We start from the raw sequence: 17692 nt of genomic DNA, 5'->3' as shown, positions 1-17692 counted from the left end.
TCTTTCTTTCTTTCTTTCTTTCTTTCTTTCTTTCTTTCTTTCTTTCTTTCTTTCTTTCTTTCTTTCTTTCTTTCTTTCTTTCTTTCTTTCGGTCCTCTTGCACATGCAGCTCATCTTTATTTAACAGTTCTCAAAAGTTTCTGGGGTGCTCTGCTTTAAACATCACACAGGCTTTTTAATTACAAATGAGTTGTGACAGGTCTGCTGGGTAGCACCCTGGCCCATTTTAAACGTGATGCCGGCTGACAGCTTGGCAGTGTTCTCCCAGCGCTGAAACATGTGGAAGAAATTGGTCTTTTACATTTCACAGCTTGTCGCTTCCTCCGCTAGCTGACCTGTGACCCCCCACAGAGATCCTAACGCCCACAAGGGAAGTGTCCCCAACGAACTGACTGCCTTTCCAAAGAGAGAGACGGAGACCGAGACATTCACTTACTATGTAAAGAGTTATGTTCTACTACATAAGGCAAGATTCAGCAGATCTGTTCGCTGCAGAAGACTGTAAGTTCTTGCATGCACAGGCATGCATGAAGAGACACACTCTCCCAAACACACACAAAACTTTTTGCAGGTGAGAAGGTTGCTGGAGACGTGAACTTGATCCGGCGAGTGAAATAATGGATCAAAAGGTGTCCCACACTACACCTCATATGTGCCGCTCCCTAAACCAATCCGACATTTGGGCCTCATTTGCATACAGATCAGTTCAGGTTGCATTACCTCTGGAGTGAATTACGGTGTTCAGATGGGACGATATGTCAAGGCTAAGAAGGCCGATTGGATGGACAACTTTAACCTAGCAAAAAATGGAAATCCAATTCTGTCAGGAAAAAGAAAAACGAATTATCCCCCAGCTCTCTCAGTTTCAGTCAAATCAGAGGGGTTTCAGATGTTTCCTTTCTAGTTCATGCTTACCTGTTTCTGATGCTGATTTGTGCTGTGGTGGGATCACCTTTTCTGTGCATGCAATGCCTCAATTTTTCTTAATACCCATTGCTTACAGAGTAGTGACAAGAACATAGAGACCTCTTGTCGTTTACAATATACAAAAGACTTGACAGTGAAACATTAGGGTTTGCAATCCTCAGGCTTTAAGTTAATTAATCTCTCTATTAAAAAGAGAACCGCTATACTTGTCATGTGTCAACAAAACCAAACCTGACATGCCCATCTGAAGTAATACCTCTGACAAGTGGTGATTGGAGTATCAAAGGATTGCAGCAGACGCTGTTGTATCAGAATTCATCATTCGATAATTTAGTCAAATTTGGAGTTCCATGACAATATTCTGATTTACCTTAGAGGACTTCCTTAAGGTTAATTAAGTGTAGTTAGTATTTTAGTGACTAGCTAGAGGCACACTGGGTGAAGTGACCTTTCATATTAACAGACTGATCTAGTTGCAATAGATTGTTTGAACCCAAATGACAAATTAGGTCAGTGTCTCATTTCATAATGCATGCAGAGAGCAAAGCATTGTTGCTGTTTCATTTTTCTTTGGTGCTTTTTACAATTGAAATTTCTTTAAATCCAAACCTAAACCTAGTAATCTCTCTCCAGTACTCCCAGTTCTCATTTTTTCAACCCACACTGTTGTGCTAAAACTGGTATCAATCAATTGTTTTATATGAACTGTGCAAATATGGTTTGGCATTGTACAAATTAAATAAAAAAAAAGTTTGTAAGACTATTTCTGAGTACCCAAGGCAGACAAAGAGGATGTGATATTAGAAAAACACAATTGAGTGGGGAAAAAAGTAGAAACAAAATAAGGGGTTAGGAATGAAGAAAGTCTTTGAAAATTTCTCATGGGGCAAGTAATGACCATTTGAACTCCAAAGTAGCATTAGAAACCCCATGAGATGGACTTTCTTGTTCATACTTTGTTTTTTCTCAATTGGCTCAATACTGGAGCAACACTGCCCCCGAAACAATCAATTGCAACAACAAGACATTGTTTGGTCAGGACGGTGAATTTCTGTCGGACCTAAAATTTCTGTTCCGACTCAAGGTGGGAATTTTCTCTCTTTCATTATACGCCTGGACTGAGATCTGGACCAGATATCAGACCACCAGTGGGAATTCATCATATTTTCTGCATTTGTTTTTTTTTATATATATTTTTTTTCATTTTATAACCACAAGCTCAGTGTATATTATATGGGTTTAATGAAATATACAATTACAAATTAACTCAAATCTACGTCATTCTGTCAATTGGAAAGAATATGATACATATATTTTTTTCCATTCTTTTGTTTTACAAATAACCATATAAACAGTGTGCTATTCATTTCTTTTCACCCTTATTTTGGATGACATTAACATAAAAAGCTAGTGCAGTTACTGGTCACAATCTTATTAGTAAAATTAAATCTATTGATTAAATTAATTGGTCATTAAGTTGTCCCTGGTAGTTTTATATATACTGTAAAGAGTGCAAATACAGCAGGAAACACCACGTAGGTCAGTGGACAAGTTTTAAGCACACTTATGTTATGAAACAATGGATGATTGACAATAAAATCCATCAAAGAAAGAAATCCGCAACTATTTTAGTTCAAAGCTTGTAAATGCTAATAAACATGTGAGAAAAGGTCACTTGACAAGGTGAGGCAAAAACGTAACACTATCCACATAAAATGTTGAATAGGAAATTGCATCCAGTCTGACCAAGTTTATGCTTTTTTTTATTGTCTAGGTGATGGGGGCAAAATATTTTGCCCTAGAGATGTGCAAAGTTGATCAAATCATACCTTATTAAACTTAAATCTTTAACTGCAGGAATATTTTACAAAATGTTGACTTAGTGGAGCCAAATATAGTCACACACAATTTTAAAGTTTTACTTGCAAAAAGAAGAATTTTAGTTGTATCATTATTGAAATGTACTATCTAAACTACTGTGTGTTTGCCAAAATGAAACATGTCTACATAAGATAAGGGAATCTAAAGATAATTATTTTTATTTTAAAGTATTTCAAAATGAAACAAATATATTCCTCTGCTTCACAATTACTCACTATTTTGTGTGTGTCCACCAGTTTGTGGTTGATACACGTAAAATTGTTAAAATGGAATAAATACTTTTTCAAGGCAGTGGATAAACACCAGTATTTATTTTGTGTTTGTTACTTTAATTAAAATGAGGTAGATTAAAGTAAAAGCACTGTTGCTTAAAGCAACACTAAGCCCTTTTAGCTTGAGATTCTTCTCTGGACTCAGGGGTAATTTGCAAGTTGATAACCTTTGATTCTTTAGCAAATCTTGGCCAGTCATCATGCAATTGTGGGCCTAGATGAGCAACAACTTGCATCTCATCTCTGGTTCAATCTCACAGTTAACACAGTAATAGGGCCTCCACAGTGGTGCAGCCTTCAGGCTTTATCTTTACTCAACCTGACTTTGTTTGTAAGTCCTACACTCTTATGTTTTCTACCCTCGAAAATGTTTGTGCATATATGCAAGTGTCTACATTGATGTCTCTGCCTTTTGGTGTGTGGGTGCGTCGTAGTTTGTGTGTGTTATGGATGAGCATGTGTACAGGTCTTAACATAGCTCAGAGCACTGGGGGAGAACAAGGAGTTTGTTTTTGGCCTTGGGTGCCCAGAGAGGCTGGAGTTGTGGCAGCTCAAGCGCTCCAAGTTCATGGACATAGCCCTTAGCTGTCAGAGTAGTCGATGCTGCCTCCGCACCGGTTTCGGTTCCACAGCATCTGACCATTAGCAAGCGAGGCCCCGGTGTAATGAGTGTATATGTTCAGTTGCATGGCTTTAGACAGCATTCAAATCCACGGGGGGTCCAAGTCTATGAGTATACATGATTGTTGATGCTGCTCATGGTGGCTAAGTTTTGTGTATGTGTAAGAGTGTGTGTGTTTGTATGGGTTTATGCAAAGGAAAGGTGGCGTCGGGTTGCATCACTCTTTCTCAGGTTGGCTACACTCACACTGAGACATTGCTGAATCTGATGAAGCATGAACTCCAAAATAAGCAAACAAAATTCACCACATTTTACTTAACACAGAATCTTCTGGTCTTTTAGCATAAGGATTCATGACACAACGTATCTTATTAAATTAACTGTTTTTTTCTAAATGTGTTTCCCTTTTATAGTTTATTTCACCACATTGCTGGATCTTTAAAGATGTGTTAATAAATATTACATAACATAAAGGCATGCCAACTGAGACTACGGCAATGATATGGAAAATGTTAACATAAAGTTTAGATATTCAAATTTAGATAAGCAATGCAAAAAAAAAAAGAAATAGTAACCTTGCAAATGAAATAACAAAATTATATATATATTTCACTGATATGCGATTTAAGATTCCCTTTGAAGTAACATTTAGGCTTTATTACCATTTGCATGTACAACGTTTTAGCTGTCAGAAAGATATATTTTATGTTGAAGTTATTATTGCTGATATTTTTAATCCTGTGGCAAGAGAAGAAATTATATCTTGCCCAAGTTTTTCATATGCATTATATAGATGTGATTGGTTCCATGATGGGGGCAAAAGTTTCACAGAGTGAGATTTTTACACGTATCAAGCTAAGGTTTACTTAATTACAACCTCCAGGCAAAGCAGGAACCCCTTTTGAAATTCTGTGAATGTTAATATGCTAAATAATGCAGATCCTCGACTCTTCAAGCATGAGACACACATCTGGTGGCTTACCATTTAAATTACAGCTAGAAAAGGGGAGACAGATATAGAGAAAAGGGAAAAAATGGTCGATGAAATATACTGCAGATGTAATTTTGCAAAAAAACGGGGAAGGATAAAGGTTTGACAACACTGTTAATTTTTTTTTTAAGATCTTTCATTACTTGTTTCTGCATTTTTTTAGCTTGTACTTTGAAACTTTTCTTTCATTTGAAATTTCTTGCAGTAAAAGAAAATACAAGACAGATGTTTGTTTAGAAAAGCTGAGATTGTTTGTACATTTTTCTTTATTACATATTTTAGTGTTACACACTTTTTTATCTGAGACATTTTAATTACAAGTATTTCATTTAAAAATAATATTTTTATTCTGATATTATTTTTGTTCCCCTTGTATGTCTGTCAGCAGTTAACAAGTTCTCTATGAATAATTTAGCATAAACTGTGTTATTTCAGCTCTTTCATCTTAGTTTAATCTTTGTAAAAATAACAAAGTTCTTTTCTTTTTGGGATGCAGGGAAGAATGATTCTGCAGAAGTAATTTCAGGAAGTGCAATGGAGAAGACTTATCCAAGTCGGGAGAAAGTAGAAGGTGGCTTCCAGTACAAGGTAACCCTATGAGAATTTCGACCCTTTAAAATAAGCTGCTTCCCCCTTTATTTATTATCCATATTCCTTTCTCCTCTTGTTCCACTCTCCACTCTTACTTGCACCTCCCCAGCTTATTAACTGAGATTTGTCAAAATACATTTCACACTAACAGGTATTTTTCAGCCTTCAAAGCCAGTTTTGATCTGCTTGACAAGCCAGAGCAGCCCAAATTCTGTGAAATCAGCAATGGCAGCCAGTCCTCCTTCTTTTCTTTTTTCCTTTTCTCCAAAACCTTTCTTAACCCGCCTCTTCCTGTTCAACAGAAGACTTAAGCTAAATTAATCAAAGTCTGCATGTTACCTGGCCTACTTTGAAGTGATAATTGCAAAATTACCTCGTGTGCTGATCCGGCGTTGCAGCCTCTCAGTCCGCCCCTACCATTGTGCCTCGGCACCAGGCCTTTTGTTGTTGCCATGTTATTTTCGGGGCAGTTAGAAGTCTGTGACCAACCTCAAGCCTGCCTTTCTCTTTTTCTCTCTCTGTATCCTCATGCAGGTTTTCCTGTCCTTGCTCCCTCCTCCGTCGCCTACAAGTCTTTATTGTTTCTAACCTATTTTGGCCGATCTACCAGAGGCCCCTAAGAAGACCATTAATCAGCAGTGTCCAGATAAATAAATGAGTTTGTTTATATGAGGTTTTTATTTCTTTGCGACCTCTGTCCACCATTGTTTTTCTACCATATTGTGGCCCATCTTTAAAACCTTGCTAAGTCTGTCAGACGATGTGGTGGGGAACCCAGTTGTGTAATGATTAAGTGGAATGATCTCCAACCTGCCCAAGCCTGGGAGCACTAGGGATCAGATTTCAGCCCTTCAACCTGCAGTGCAGGCCTAATTAAAATGAATTTTCTCCAGGCAAACCCTTTGCCCATGGGGCAGGAATCCAGCTCTATACTGAATCTACTCTTAAGGTATTGCATTAAATTTATTGTGGGGAGACACTGGAGAACATTGTGGTTTATATATCTCCTGCCTTTTTTTTGTCTCTTCTCTCTACTGTATATTGTGATCATCACTCTGGAATTCAAGCTTGCCTTGGCAAAGATTGCCCTATGAAAACGGATCGAGCTTTTATGGGATTCTGCCCATTTACTACTTCCTGGGCCTAGTGTACAGAATGAGGGGAGAAAAAAGGAGGGCAGAAAAAATATGAAATAGGGAAAGGTGGAATGAGGGAGGGGTGTTAGCAAATAAAAGAGGTTGCTTCTTCCAACTGTGGATCTCATTAACATACATCGGTGTGTATGTCACAACTTCAAGCAGAAAGGCACTAAGCCCACCCAAGGGCAACACAGTCAAGGCTGACAGGACCAGGGAAAGCAAGCCGCTAACATGTTGGCGGCTTAACAAATAATATCTGCTCCCAAGTACCTTGGTGAAAAATTTTAAATCCCACTTCCAGACTTCGTTTTACTGTGTTTATGATGATGACAGTAAACGACTTGTGTGCAGGAAAAAAAAAAAAAAAACAGTGCCAGCTGCTCCAACATCACATATTTAACGCTAGCGTCACTGTGCACACACTTCCCGAATGAACCCGAATTGAAGGATGGCGTGCCATATGCGATTTCGCCGTCACTTTTGTCTCGCATCAGTTGAAGTGCGGGAAGAGATATAGAAGAAGCCCCCCGAAATGCCACACACACACTGTCACAGTCGCCGTGTGCATCCTCCAAGATAAATTCAAAGGCCTGTTTCCTGCTTTGATTACAAATGACATCCGTATGTGTTCTCCCTGATTTCTGCTCCTCACAGAAGAAGCCAATCAAGAAGACAAATAGCTGCGGCCCCAGCATGAGCGGCAGAAGTGCGCCGCCTCAGCAGACAGGCAAACCGAAAATGCAGCCTACAGTGGAGAACCTCTCCATGGAGGAGATGGAGGGATATAGTTTCTTTTTACAGTGAGTATCATGTGTTATCCATCCTCATGCTTGCAAAACTTAGATAACATCAATCAGACTTGAGAGAAAGAGAACCCCCCTTAACGTGAATTAGATCACTACTTACAAAAAAAGGTTTTAACAAAACCAGAGGTTTCAACAGTTTTCCACCTTCCAAGACTACTTTAAAAGTACAATAACTGATCAGAGGGTGTAAAAAATTATATTACATCATATTAACCCTTGATGGCCTGTTTCTGTTGGGTGTTAATGCAATGTGGCACATTTTAGCCGGGCAACTCTATATTACAGGAACGACATGAGAACTTTTTCTTTTAGTAAGGTTGAAATAAAAGAGTGAAAACTAAGAACATGAAATGAGCAAGAAGCTGAGGTAGACTAAAAAAATATGTATTATCTCATTATTAGGAAAACTGTATCACAGAGGTTCACTGATCGTTATTCGATGATAATTGTATAGGCTACCAAAAATTAGAATCAGAAGTGATGCAAGAGAAAGGCTTTCTCCTCCAATCACAGGTGTAAGTATCTTCACATTGTTGATATTTTTGTAATTGAAAAAAATGAACCCGAATGGACCAGTTGGCAGCAGAATGATTGTTATCAACTTTGTTGAAATTCAAACCTGTCCGGGTGATGTATTATACCTGTTTTGACAATCTAAAATATCCAGTGCATCTCTTTAAGGATTTTTGTATGACTCAGAGAAATGCTTTTCACCAATAGTAGGGATTTTAGAATTAGCCTAATCGTCATATTAAATCAGAACTAGATAATCCAAAATAGAAATACAACCATCCTAAATGAAAATATATGACATAGGTGTAAATTAGATATAGATTACAATTAGATAAAGAATACCTGAGATGTATGCATTGTTATGACCATTTATTAGTGTAATTCATAAATGCTAGTAACTTGGTATTGTTTGTTTATTGCTACATAATGGGAACGGGAAAGGAGGAAATGGTAAATTAGGCAGAGAGGGAAAAAATGATTTGGTGTTATTTGGTAAAAACAAATGTGACTTTAACTGGAACTGCATACTTTGGTCAGAAAGAAGAAGCAAACACCAAATGCTTCAGGTACATTCAAATCAGACCCATTATATAAATAGTTGCAGAGTTATTCCATAGCTAAGTTTGAGGGATTATCCAGGATTCTCTGGTTTAGAGTTTGTTTAAAAGAAAGTTGGACATTTTTTAGAGTGCATGTATCATTAATCTGAACTTACTTTGTGTAGTGATGATATTTAGGAGCTTCACCATTTGACAACTACAGCATCGTCTTTGGAAATTATTTCAGGCTTTTGACACCTCTTAACTAGTGATCCAATAGATGAGCAGACACTGCGAATCTGCAGTTTTTAGGCAATTCTGGATTAACAAAAGTGGAAGGAAAGCAAATCATGGTCCATATCTAGTTTGAAGGTTTGTGGGAATTTTGATCAATCATTTATATATCTTATTTTTTGTGGATTAGAATTTGTTTAAAGAGAAAGTGTCAATGTTTACTTTTTGTTTATTTTAGTATAGGGCCAAACAAAGAAAACACCCTGTTAAAACTCCATTAAAATATTTTTTTATGTTATTTTTTTTTTTACCATTTTCAAACCCTCATGAAATATAAAGTACAAGAAAGTAGGTTTGAAAATAAAGTGGTTTGTCCTCAGTTTGGCTTTTAGCATTTAGTCTTAATTTAGAAAACCCAATTTATAAAAAAAAACAAATAGACCTTAGAATTTCAAATAACTTTGGTCGTATTCATTTGAAGAAACAAGGTGGGACATCAAAACAGCCTAAAAGTGAAATAACCTATTTCAACTCAAAAGTCACAGGTATTTGTTTTCTATTTGAACTGCTACTAAATTAAGGGGAGGAGAGGGGAGACTCTGTATGTGCAAGTGGAACGTAAAACAAATTCTCCCTGGAGATTTGAAAGTACCCTTGTTTCCTCATTTCTGGGAGTTTGTAATTTATAGCTGCTGGTCACATATTAAACAAGATCAGAGAATACTCCCTGACATCTTTTGAACACACTTAGGGAATTCAAATGATTACCAGCGTATCCTGCCAACAAATGACGACACAGGGACTGTCTTGGGGGGCGGCGGAGAGTGAATACAAAACGAGCACTGAAGCCGGGCAGCCTGCACACAAAGGGACACAATTAAATGGTTTTCGAGATTATTCATAGTGCTTCTTTTTACCTCTGAGCAGTCGTCTGCTGGGTGAGATGAGACATTTCTGTCAGTTGCACACACACACACACAGACGAGTTGTATTGAGTAAGAACTTCAGCATTTCCCTTGATGCCCTGTGAAGGTGCTACAGCTATTGATTTCATCTTTGCACGCACTTACTTTACAGTATCTCTGAGCTAAAGGCTCCTTATTGCTCTTCACCTAATCAGACTATTAGGAAAGTATAGTGTAAGTGTTAAATTTGACAACCAAGCCAAAGGTAGTTCGAAACTAGAACCTTCAACTGAATTTTCTTGTGTTGCGTGAAATGCTCTGGGCTTCTACGGTATGCTACTGTAAGTCTCACAGATATCGGTATAAAGGGATTTTTTTTAATGGATTAATTATATGTATTTATTTGCAATCATCTCATCATCATTTGATCTGGTTGTATCAATGTAGCTATACCTTTTTTCTAAATGCATACAAGAGTGTTTGCTTTTGTTTATATGCTGAGTGTATATCCACTGCAAAGGATGTGCACATACACGTCTGCAGATTCATGTGATTTAAGTGCAAAGAGGATTCATATCTCAGTGATTGAGGGATATTACTGCCATCTATTGAGCCACACGAGGCTTAGCGTATTGGGATTTTTATAGGGCATCCTGACACAAATGTGCAAATCAAGGGCTAATGCATAATTAAGCACACACATGGAAATACAAAGATTCACATCGTTTAGCTTACAAATGATAAAATGCTGTATGGTACTACATTGCTTGAAAAGTCGGAGTGAAGACTTTATTCTGCTTTTAAAATTAATTTTTAAGGTTTACAGGAGGAGAGATAAATATGTACAGTAGAAATCCATGAATTATGCATGTAAGGGGATCATTTTATTAAAGCAAGCCAGAGAAATACTTCTAGTTTTGATAAGGAAGCAATAAAGGCTGATGAAACTAACACAATTCAATGGGACTTTCAAGTCTTTAAATCCTTCTAACTCTATTTCAGAGTTTGTCATGTAATACTGCTACACCTCAACATATTGTGTTGTCGTTTTTTGTGAAAATGGAACATAGAGTATCATAAATGGAAGGGAAATTTTGGTTCTCAACATTGTTTTGCAAATCAAGATCTGAAAAGTGAGGCAGACATTTATTTTTAGCCACTTTTGCTGTTTTCCGTGAAAACATTCTGTGAACCCATTACCTTTTAAACACACCTGATTAGTAACACAAGAGGTTCATGGTAACCGAAGCTGCAGACAATCCCTGTTTAGGTGGGATGATCTGTTGACTTACAGAAATTGGCTTTCTGCAGAGTTGTTTCAATTTTGAAAGGTAATAGGTTATGTCTGTAAGCCTTTTAGGGCACACTGAAAACACATTAGAAACTAAAATTAAACGTATTGGTTTATTTACAAATGCTGTGTGGTGGAGACCAGGATCCGGACCAGGATCCGGACCCACCTGATTTACAACATTTATAAATTACCGCAAATTGTCTGATGACAGTGACTAAACATCAATTGCGTCGCTTCCCCTGTTACCCCGAAATCCCATATCCTCCATCTCCGCTCCGCCCTGCAGCGCTTCAGACCGCCTGCACAGAGCAAAGCCTACAGCCTTCGCTGTTTCTCCCGTCTTGCTGCACTCCGAGTTCCTTGGAGCTCGGGGAGAGCATGCGTGATATTATCATTAAATTCGTAGGAGCAAAAACATGCGGAAATGAACGCTTAATTTAAAATGACATATAAAAAAAAAAATCCCCATCAGAATCCAGCATAGGTGCGGTTTCTGATGGAAATGAGAAATCTGCAATAGTTTGCATTCAATCTTTTAAATAAACTGTGTTTTTTGAAATATATAAGAATTATGATCTAATTTATTGTTACCGATCTGTCTTGCTAAGTTTTATTTTGACAAACCGGATCTTCTCACCGTTTTTTTTTTTCCCAGTTTGGCGCGATTGCAATAGCGGATCTTGACCTGGCTGGACCGATGTAGGTACCAGATCTGCTCGGGTGGTCAGGTCTTCTCGGGTCCTGCGCATGCCATTGACGTTGCACTACATGATTGGCTGAACGCTGCCACATGATGTAAAACATTATGGTTGCCCAGACAACGATAATAACATTGCACAGCATCATTGTGTCAAGTCAGGAGCATCTTTAGTGTAAGCGTGTCAAAATGACCAATAAAGTTTTACCTGATCGATAAAAAAAACAAAAGAAAAACTGTTTATGGTGAAAAAAGTAAATGCAAGACCATGATATAAAGGGGAAGAGCTGGGTAGCACTGTAGCTAGCTGTGCTCAGTAGTTAACAGGTTAGCCCCGTTCGTTTTCTACAAGTAAAAAAACTGTTTTATTTGTCTAAAATCTCTACGAAAGTCATTTTTGAGATGTTGCATTTGTCCTTCCTGTCCTCAGATCTCAATAAAAAGAATAAATATAACCTGAGAGTTTTTCTTGTCATCTTGTTAAATGGCAGAGCTCAATCTTAGAATGCAGTACTTTCTTTAAAGACCTAGAATGATTGTTTCGGTTACTTTAGATTGTCAATGAAATGTAAAATAATAGTAAATATAGTTAACAATATGTTGAGACTCCAAAAGAGATTTGATTCTTAAGAAACTGTTACAATACAGTTTGTCCGAGTGGAGTTGTCATATGTTGACATCATAAGAAGGGCCAGGGCCCCAAGCAGATCTGACCACGTGAGCAGATCTGGTACAGTACCTACACCGCAGCAGAGCCAGCACATTTTGAGTATGTTTGGCTCAACCTACGGCTGTGAAATAGGATTCTCCACCATGAACATAATGAAAACAAAATATCGATCCAAATGAGCACCTTGATATGGATTTGTCGCCATTCAAACCCAGGTTTAAAAGCCTTGCAGGGCAGCCTTAAGCCCACTTCTGTTATTAAGCCACAAAATAAATAAATAAATAAATAAATAAATAAATGTTCAGTTCAGGTGTTTTATGAAATATATGAATCACAAAATTGTCTATATACCAAACTGAAAGAGTGTTTTTCCCTACTTCAAAAAACTTTAGGTATTAAAATGGAAAAATGTTAAATCTTTTTGTTATATTTTTTCATTTACATTACATAACATGGATGCATAAAAAACTAATATTATTTCAGTGTTAAATTCTGTTTAAAGTAACAGATTATAATTTACTCGTTGATGATTTTCTATATTCGGACCCCGCTGATTTTTAATCGTAATTAAACAAACTTCATGGGTGAGAAGGGCCTAGAATTATATATCAATAAGAATTTTTGTTGATGTTCACAGCTGTTCTCCCAGCGTGATTTGCAGTTGTTTTAGATGCAGCAAGCTTGTAGTGACCTCCATCAAACTCCTAAAGTTAAAGGTATACTGGAGGATTTTTGCGATATTTATAAAAAAAAAATTTACATTTACAATACAGAGGTAGATAACTTTTACTAGCAGTGATGTGAAATGGATTTCTCCAAATAGCATGCCAAAGTTTACCTTTCGAGTAGAATCTTCTCAACCAAGGCATCAGTGGGAAGCCCTACCTGTGCTTTCAGTGTATGCCATCATGTGAAAGAATCTCCCAAAAACAATCTTGTCTTGTTTCTCTCTTCTGAGACCTTTCTTTTGTTCTCATACACTTTGTAGACTCTGTTTCTCTTATGATCCTTGGCCATTTTCAAAGAACTGCGGTGAGACAGGTGAGCTTCACAGACAGGCTGAAACCATAGCTCACCACAGTTACATGCCTGAAAGTGCGCATGTGCAGAATGATATAGCTAAAGGGACAATAACGTAGGACGGCCTTACGTACAGAAAATCATATCACCAGAATGACTGATAATTAGGAGGATCATTTATTTTGATGATCCACCCAGTAAAAGAACATCCTCTACTATACCTTTAAGTTAAAATGGTTCTAAAAAGTAAAAACATATGGCCCATAATGAAAATGTATGGGGCACTATTCACATAATCATTTGTAGGAAAGAAAATATCTTAAACCACCTATAAATATTCTTACACAATATGCTGAAGATTTTATAGTTATATATTAGTATATCAAAATGTTCAAGGGACATTAAAGACTTTGCAGAGCTCTTTATCTATTGTTGTCTATTGTGTTACTAAGTGATTTACCTGCTGAAAACTCTAACCATGAAATGAATATGTTAGTTTGAACTGCTCTTTAACATGCATTATGTTTATAAAGCTTACCACATGTTCAGGGTGAGCTTACATCAGCTTTTTATGTTTATTTTCTTATATAAAGGTTTACAGTTGTTAACTCAGGGGCACAACAGTTAGCTTAAAGAAGTTTAATAGGGGCGCTGAAAGCCAAAATAACATGTCTAATCCAATAATTCGAACTGCCAGGAAAACACATTGTACCTTTTTCTGCAAGTACTAACATATATCACATCAATTCTGGTAAAATAAAAAAGAAAGAAGCATAAAAATCAGTCAAGAATGAACCATTATTTTCGGTTATACAATGCTCTTACTAATGTGCAATTGAAGATACCTGAAAGTTTTTTTTTGCAGACTTTCTACCCTATTTGATTTAGGAATAAGAACTTAAATGCCTTTCTTCCCCCAGAATAATTAAATACTTAGCTCAGTACACTTGCTGTTATTGATTGCAGCATTCTGGTGTTCTTAGAAGAATCTAAACATACTTGCACACTAGTTTTGCCAATGGAGCAGGAGTTTTGTCAGAATCTTTTATTTTAAATTTCTTTTAAAGTAATTATCTTAAATTCTCAGCTATTGACTGTTCCTTGTGAAACCAAATATTAATCCATCAGTGATTATAGTCAATTAGCTTTGCATTGTATCCCACCAATGTCACCATACTATTTTTTCCTTCTTACGTTTGAGGAGAGAAACCTGTTTTAATCAAAGTCATTCTCACATAGCAATTAGATCTAATTAGTCCAATTACTAAGATTCTAATTACATTAAAATATACCCCCTAAATCTCATATCAATTATAGTATGTGTGACGTGTCCTGGTCTGGAGACAGGAAAAGACAATGAGTGGAGACGAAAATCCGTGTAAGCCACAAAAAGAGGAGCATCCTCGTCCTCCAGAGGACATATGACAGCAGACTCCATTAGTCCCAAAAGCGAGAATTAGAAGACTGTGTGGCCAAATGGGGATAAAAGTCACGTAACCTTTATTCAACTCTTCCATATTCTGAACAATTTTGTCACAGATTATGATGCTATGATTAGTTACATCCTTGTTTTCCGTCTCAGTTGGATTGGTTTTGAACGGCATTGACAAGTTTTGGAATTCAATCTCACAGTTTCCATCTTACAATTTAACACTAAACCGGTGCTGCAGAAGTATGTGTATTAAAGGTTCCTTACAGTATGCACTGATAGACATATAAAGACAAACAGATTGACACAATATGTGTCGGTTCTGGCGCAGCGTGACTCTTAAGGTGTACAGGAACACACACAAATATATATACACGTCTGTTCTTGCTGTGGAGTCAGAAGGAACATGCTGACCTAATTTCCCCCACTTAGCTCGCCTCGTTGGGGACCAGCGTTCCTCTCCACCCGTTTCCCCCGACCGAGCCTATCAGAGCACTCCCCTCAGTCTGTGTCTCTGGCTCCATCAGTCTGTGCCCTCCATCTGTTTTAGTCTGTATCCATGCATACATACAAGATAAGCAATAAAGTGAGCAGTCATTATTCTCAGAGGTGCTTCATTTCTAATTTAACAGCATCATGTGTCATATATTAAAGTAGCATACATTTTTCTAAATAGAAATCCTAAATAGTTGGAGAGAAAGTGAGAAATGAACCACCAGATCCATTCTGTCATTCATATGAAGCTGCTGCTCTTGATCACAACTTAATGGCAAAGGTCAATTATTTCTACTGTAAAACTGAAGGAAAAGGCTGATAAAGATGGCTGTGCTGGTCACCTTTGGGGCTCCGCGTCTTCTTAGTGCTCTTTCCTCTGCTGAGGGGGCAGAAACGCATGCGTATGTGTGAAACTAAAGCCTGCGGCTAACTCGGCCTGGGCGCACATGTCAGGGTTTTTTTGTGGCCAGATTTGCCCTTGGTCAACTAAGGTCTCGCAGACATACACACACATACAAAATCAACATGCTGTTTCCTCTATGGAAAGCAGATCTGTCAGTTCCCTGACAGTCAGATGCAAAATGATTGGCTATTCTGCTGCGAGGTGGGTGTCAACCAACCGCTGGCTCCAGTTCCATTGGTGGTCTGGGTCAAATGAAATATGTTCTCCACAGACACGTACAAAAAAGTAAAAGGCATAGAATACAGAAGAAAAAAAAAGACAAGATCTGTTTACATTAAGGTTTGATTAAAAAAAAATTCAAAAATTATGAGACAGCACAACTAAATATTCACAAACACTTGTTCTGCCAAAAAATATAAACTTTTAGGAGCATATGTTGACAAATCATATCTGACAGGAAGCTTTGATGACATAACTGACTGAATGTGGATACCCATGTGGTTAGTATGTATTGTCCTCATTTTAACTCTTACAGCAAATGTTTATGTTGGTGATATTTGCTTCAACACCAAAGCTTCTTTGCTTTTTTTTTATTATGAAATTCACCAACAATAATTCTCAAAATAGTGCCTTGTTTTTTTTTTTTTATCTTACCACATTTACTCTGATGTGCTGAATAAAAGTCAATGCAAAAAATACGTAGGGAGGCCACTTAATTAAGAAAGACTTAAACATTTAATTGATTTTTGGGAATATACTGTTCTTTTTGTTGTTAAGTAATTATAGGCTAACAGAAAAGCTTCACAAAGAGCAAGCAACACATCATACAGTACATGTAAAGGATAGACCTGTGAAGAAGCAGGGTTAAGTTGTAAAATGGCATGCCAAGTGTTGGAGAGCTTTGTAGCAAACAAAAGAGCCTAACATAACTACAAACCTACCTGGACCTTGTAATCCATCCAAACAGACCGAGGAAGAGCATACTGACCAGGTGAGCAGCCAAGAGTCCAAGGTTAACTCAAAATGTGCTGCAGAGATCCCAAGTTAAGATGGCTACTGAAAAAAATAGCCATTTCTTAGGCATGTGTAACAGAGTGTTGTGTCCAGATAGACTAAAAGGGAGGTATTTGGTATATGGCAGATACATACTGTACGTTCAACATCCACTAAAAAACATAACAATGACGGCATCGTATTATGGTGATGCTTCATGTGAGATGTCTTTCTGTATGCCCTGTTCATACCAGGGGCTTTCTCAGACACTTCAACGGTATAAATGGTGGCCTAACTGAATTATTCCGCTAAAAACATAAAAAAAAAACATGTATGTGTTCATGCTATGTGTGTGTCCATGTTGCCCTGCAGTGAACTTGTGAATTTGGTGTGTTTAGCAAAAACATTCATAAACCACTCTGTCATTGTCATGCAATCTTTAAAGTGTTATATTAAATATAAAATATATTTTCATTGAAGTTAGTTATGTACATTTGCTTCTAATTATTTCCTTCCCCCTATCTCAGTCCCTCTTGTTAATCCCAACTTTATCTCCCACTAATTTTCTCAAATTTTCTCTTTCAATTTTCTTTCTATTTCTCTGGTGACAGAGTCCTGCAGTTATGAGGCAAGGTCAGAGCAGGAAAATCCATTTAAATACTGATGCAAATCTCAGGAGGACAATACTCGGCCTCTACTTCATCCCTCCCTGAACAACTCACCCAATTTGATGAATGAAAAGATTTATATAACACTGTTTTTTGTCTCTTTGTTTGTGTTTTTACCTTCCACCAATCATTTGATTTTTAACATATCCGCTGACATCATGATTTGTCTATTTTCTTTAAAGGTTTATATAGAGAGGTTTACTGTTAGATTTAGTAGCCGACCATGTGAGCAGTGCTTCGGATGTCCCTGTGTGTTTGTTGATCCCAGGTGCATCTGCTCCAGAAATGTTTCCTCCCTCATTTATAGCACACCAAGGGACCTGGCATTTCCACGGTTTAATTCCCTCTCATGCTAGGTCGGGGGCTCAATAAAAACACCACATGTTGCTCTGCAATGAAACAGCTACTTCATGAACAGGTCTAAACGCTTCCAAGGTGTCTGAGCAGTCCAAAAACATGTTTTGGTGGGAGTTTATTACGGAAAAGTCACAGCTTTTAACATTTAATCATCACAAAGACGATTTTATATAAAGATATATCACAGGAATGAAAAAAAAGGAAAAAAAGAGATGGCTGAACTTGTGGCTTTACTTCTCCTTACGA

The 17692-nt window shown here is 37.3% G+C and overlaps 1 protein-coding gene across 1 annotated transcript in view; it reads left to right on the top strand.

The window, feature by feature from the left end:
• The window catches only part of ofcc1 (orofacial cleft 1 candidate 1), a 160072-nt gene that overhangs the window by 90282 nt on the left and 52098 nt on the right, over positions 1-17692 (top strand). The window contains exons 17-18 of the mRNA XM_015389464.1: positions 5190-5281; positions 7078-7223. Coding sequence (XP_015244950.1) covers positions 5190-5281; positions 7078-7223 — 238 coding nt within the window. The remainder of the gene's footprint in view (positions 1-5189; positions 5282-7077; positions 7224-17692) is intronic.

Source organism: Cyprinodon variegatus, unplaced genomic scaffold (genome assembly GCF_000732505.1).
Source record: "Cyprinodon variegatus isolate N-32 unplaced genomic scaffold, C_variegatus-1.0 Scaffold20, whole genome shotgun sequence".
NCBI classification, from domain to species: domain Eukaryota; kingdom Metazoa; phylum Chordata; class Actinopteri; order Cyprinodontiformes; family Cyprinodontidae; genus Cyprinodon; species Cyprinodon variegatus.
Note: the sequence above shows the minus strand (reverse complement) of the source record. Positions and strands in the feature narration are given on the sequence as shown.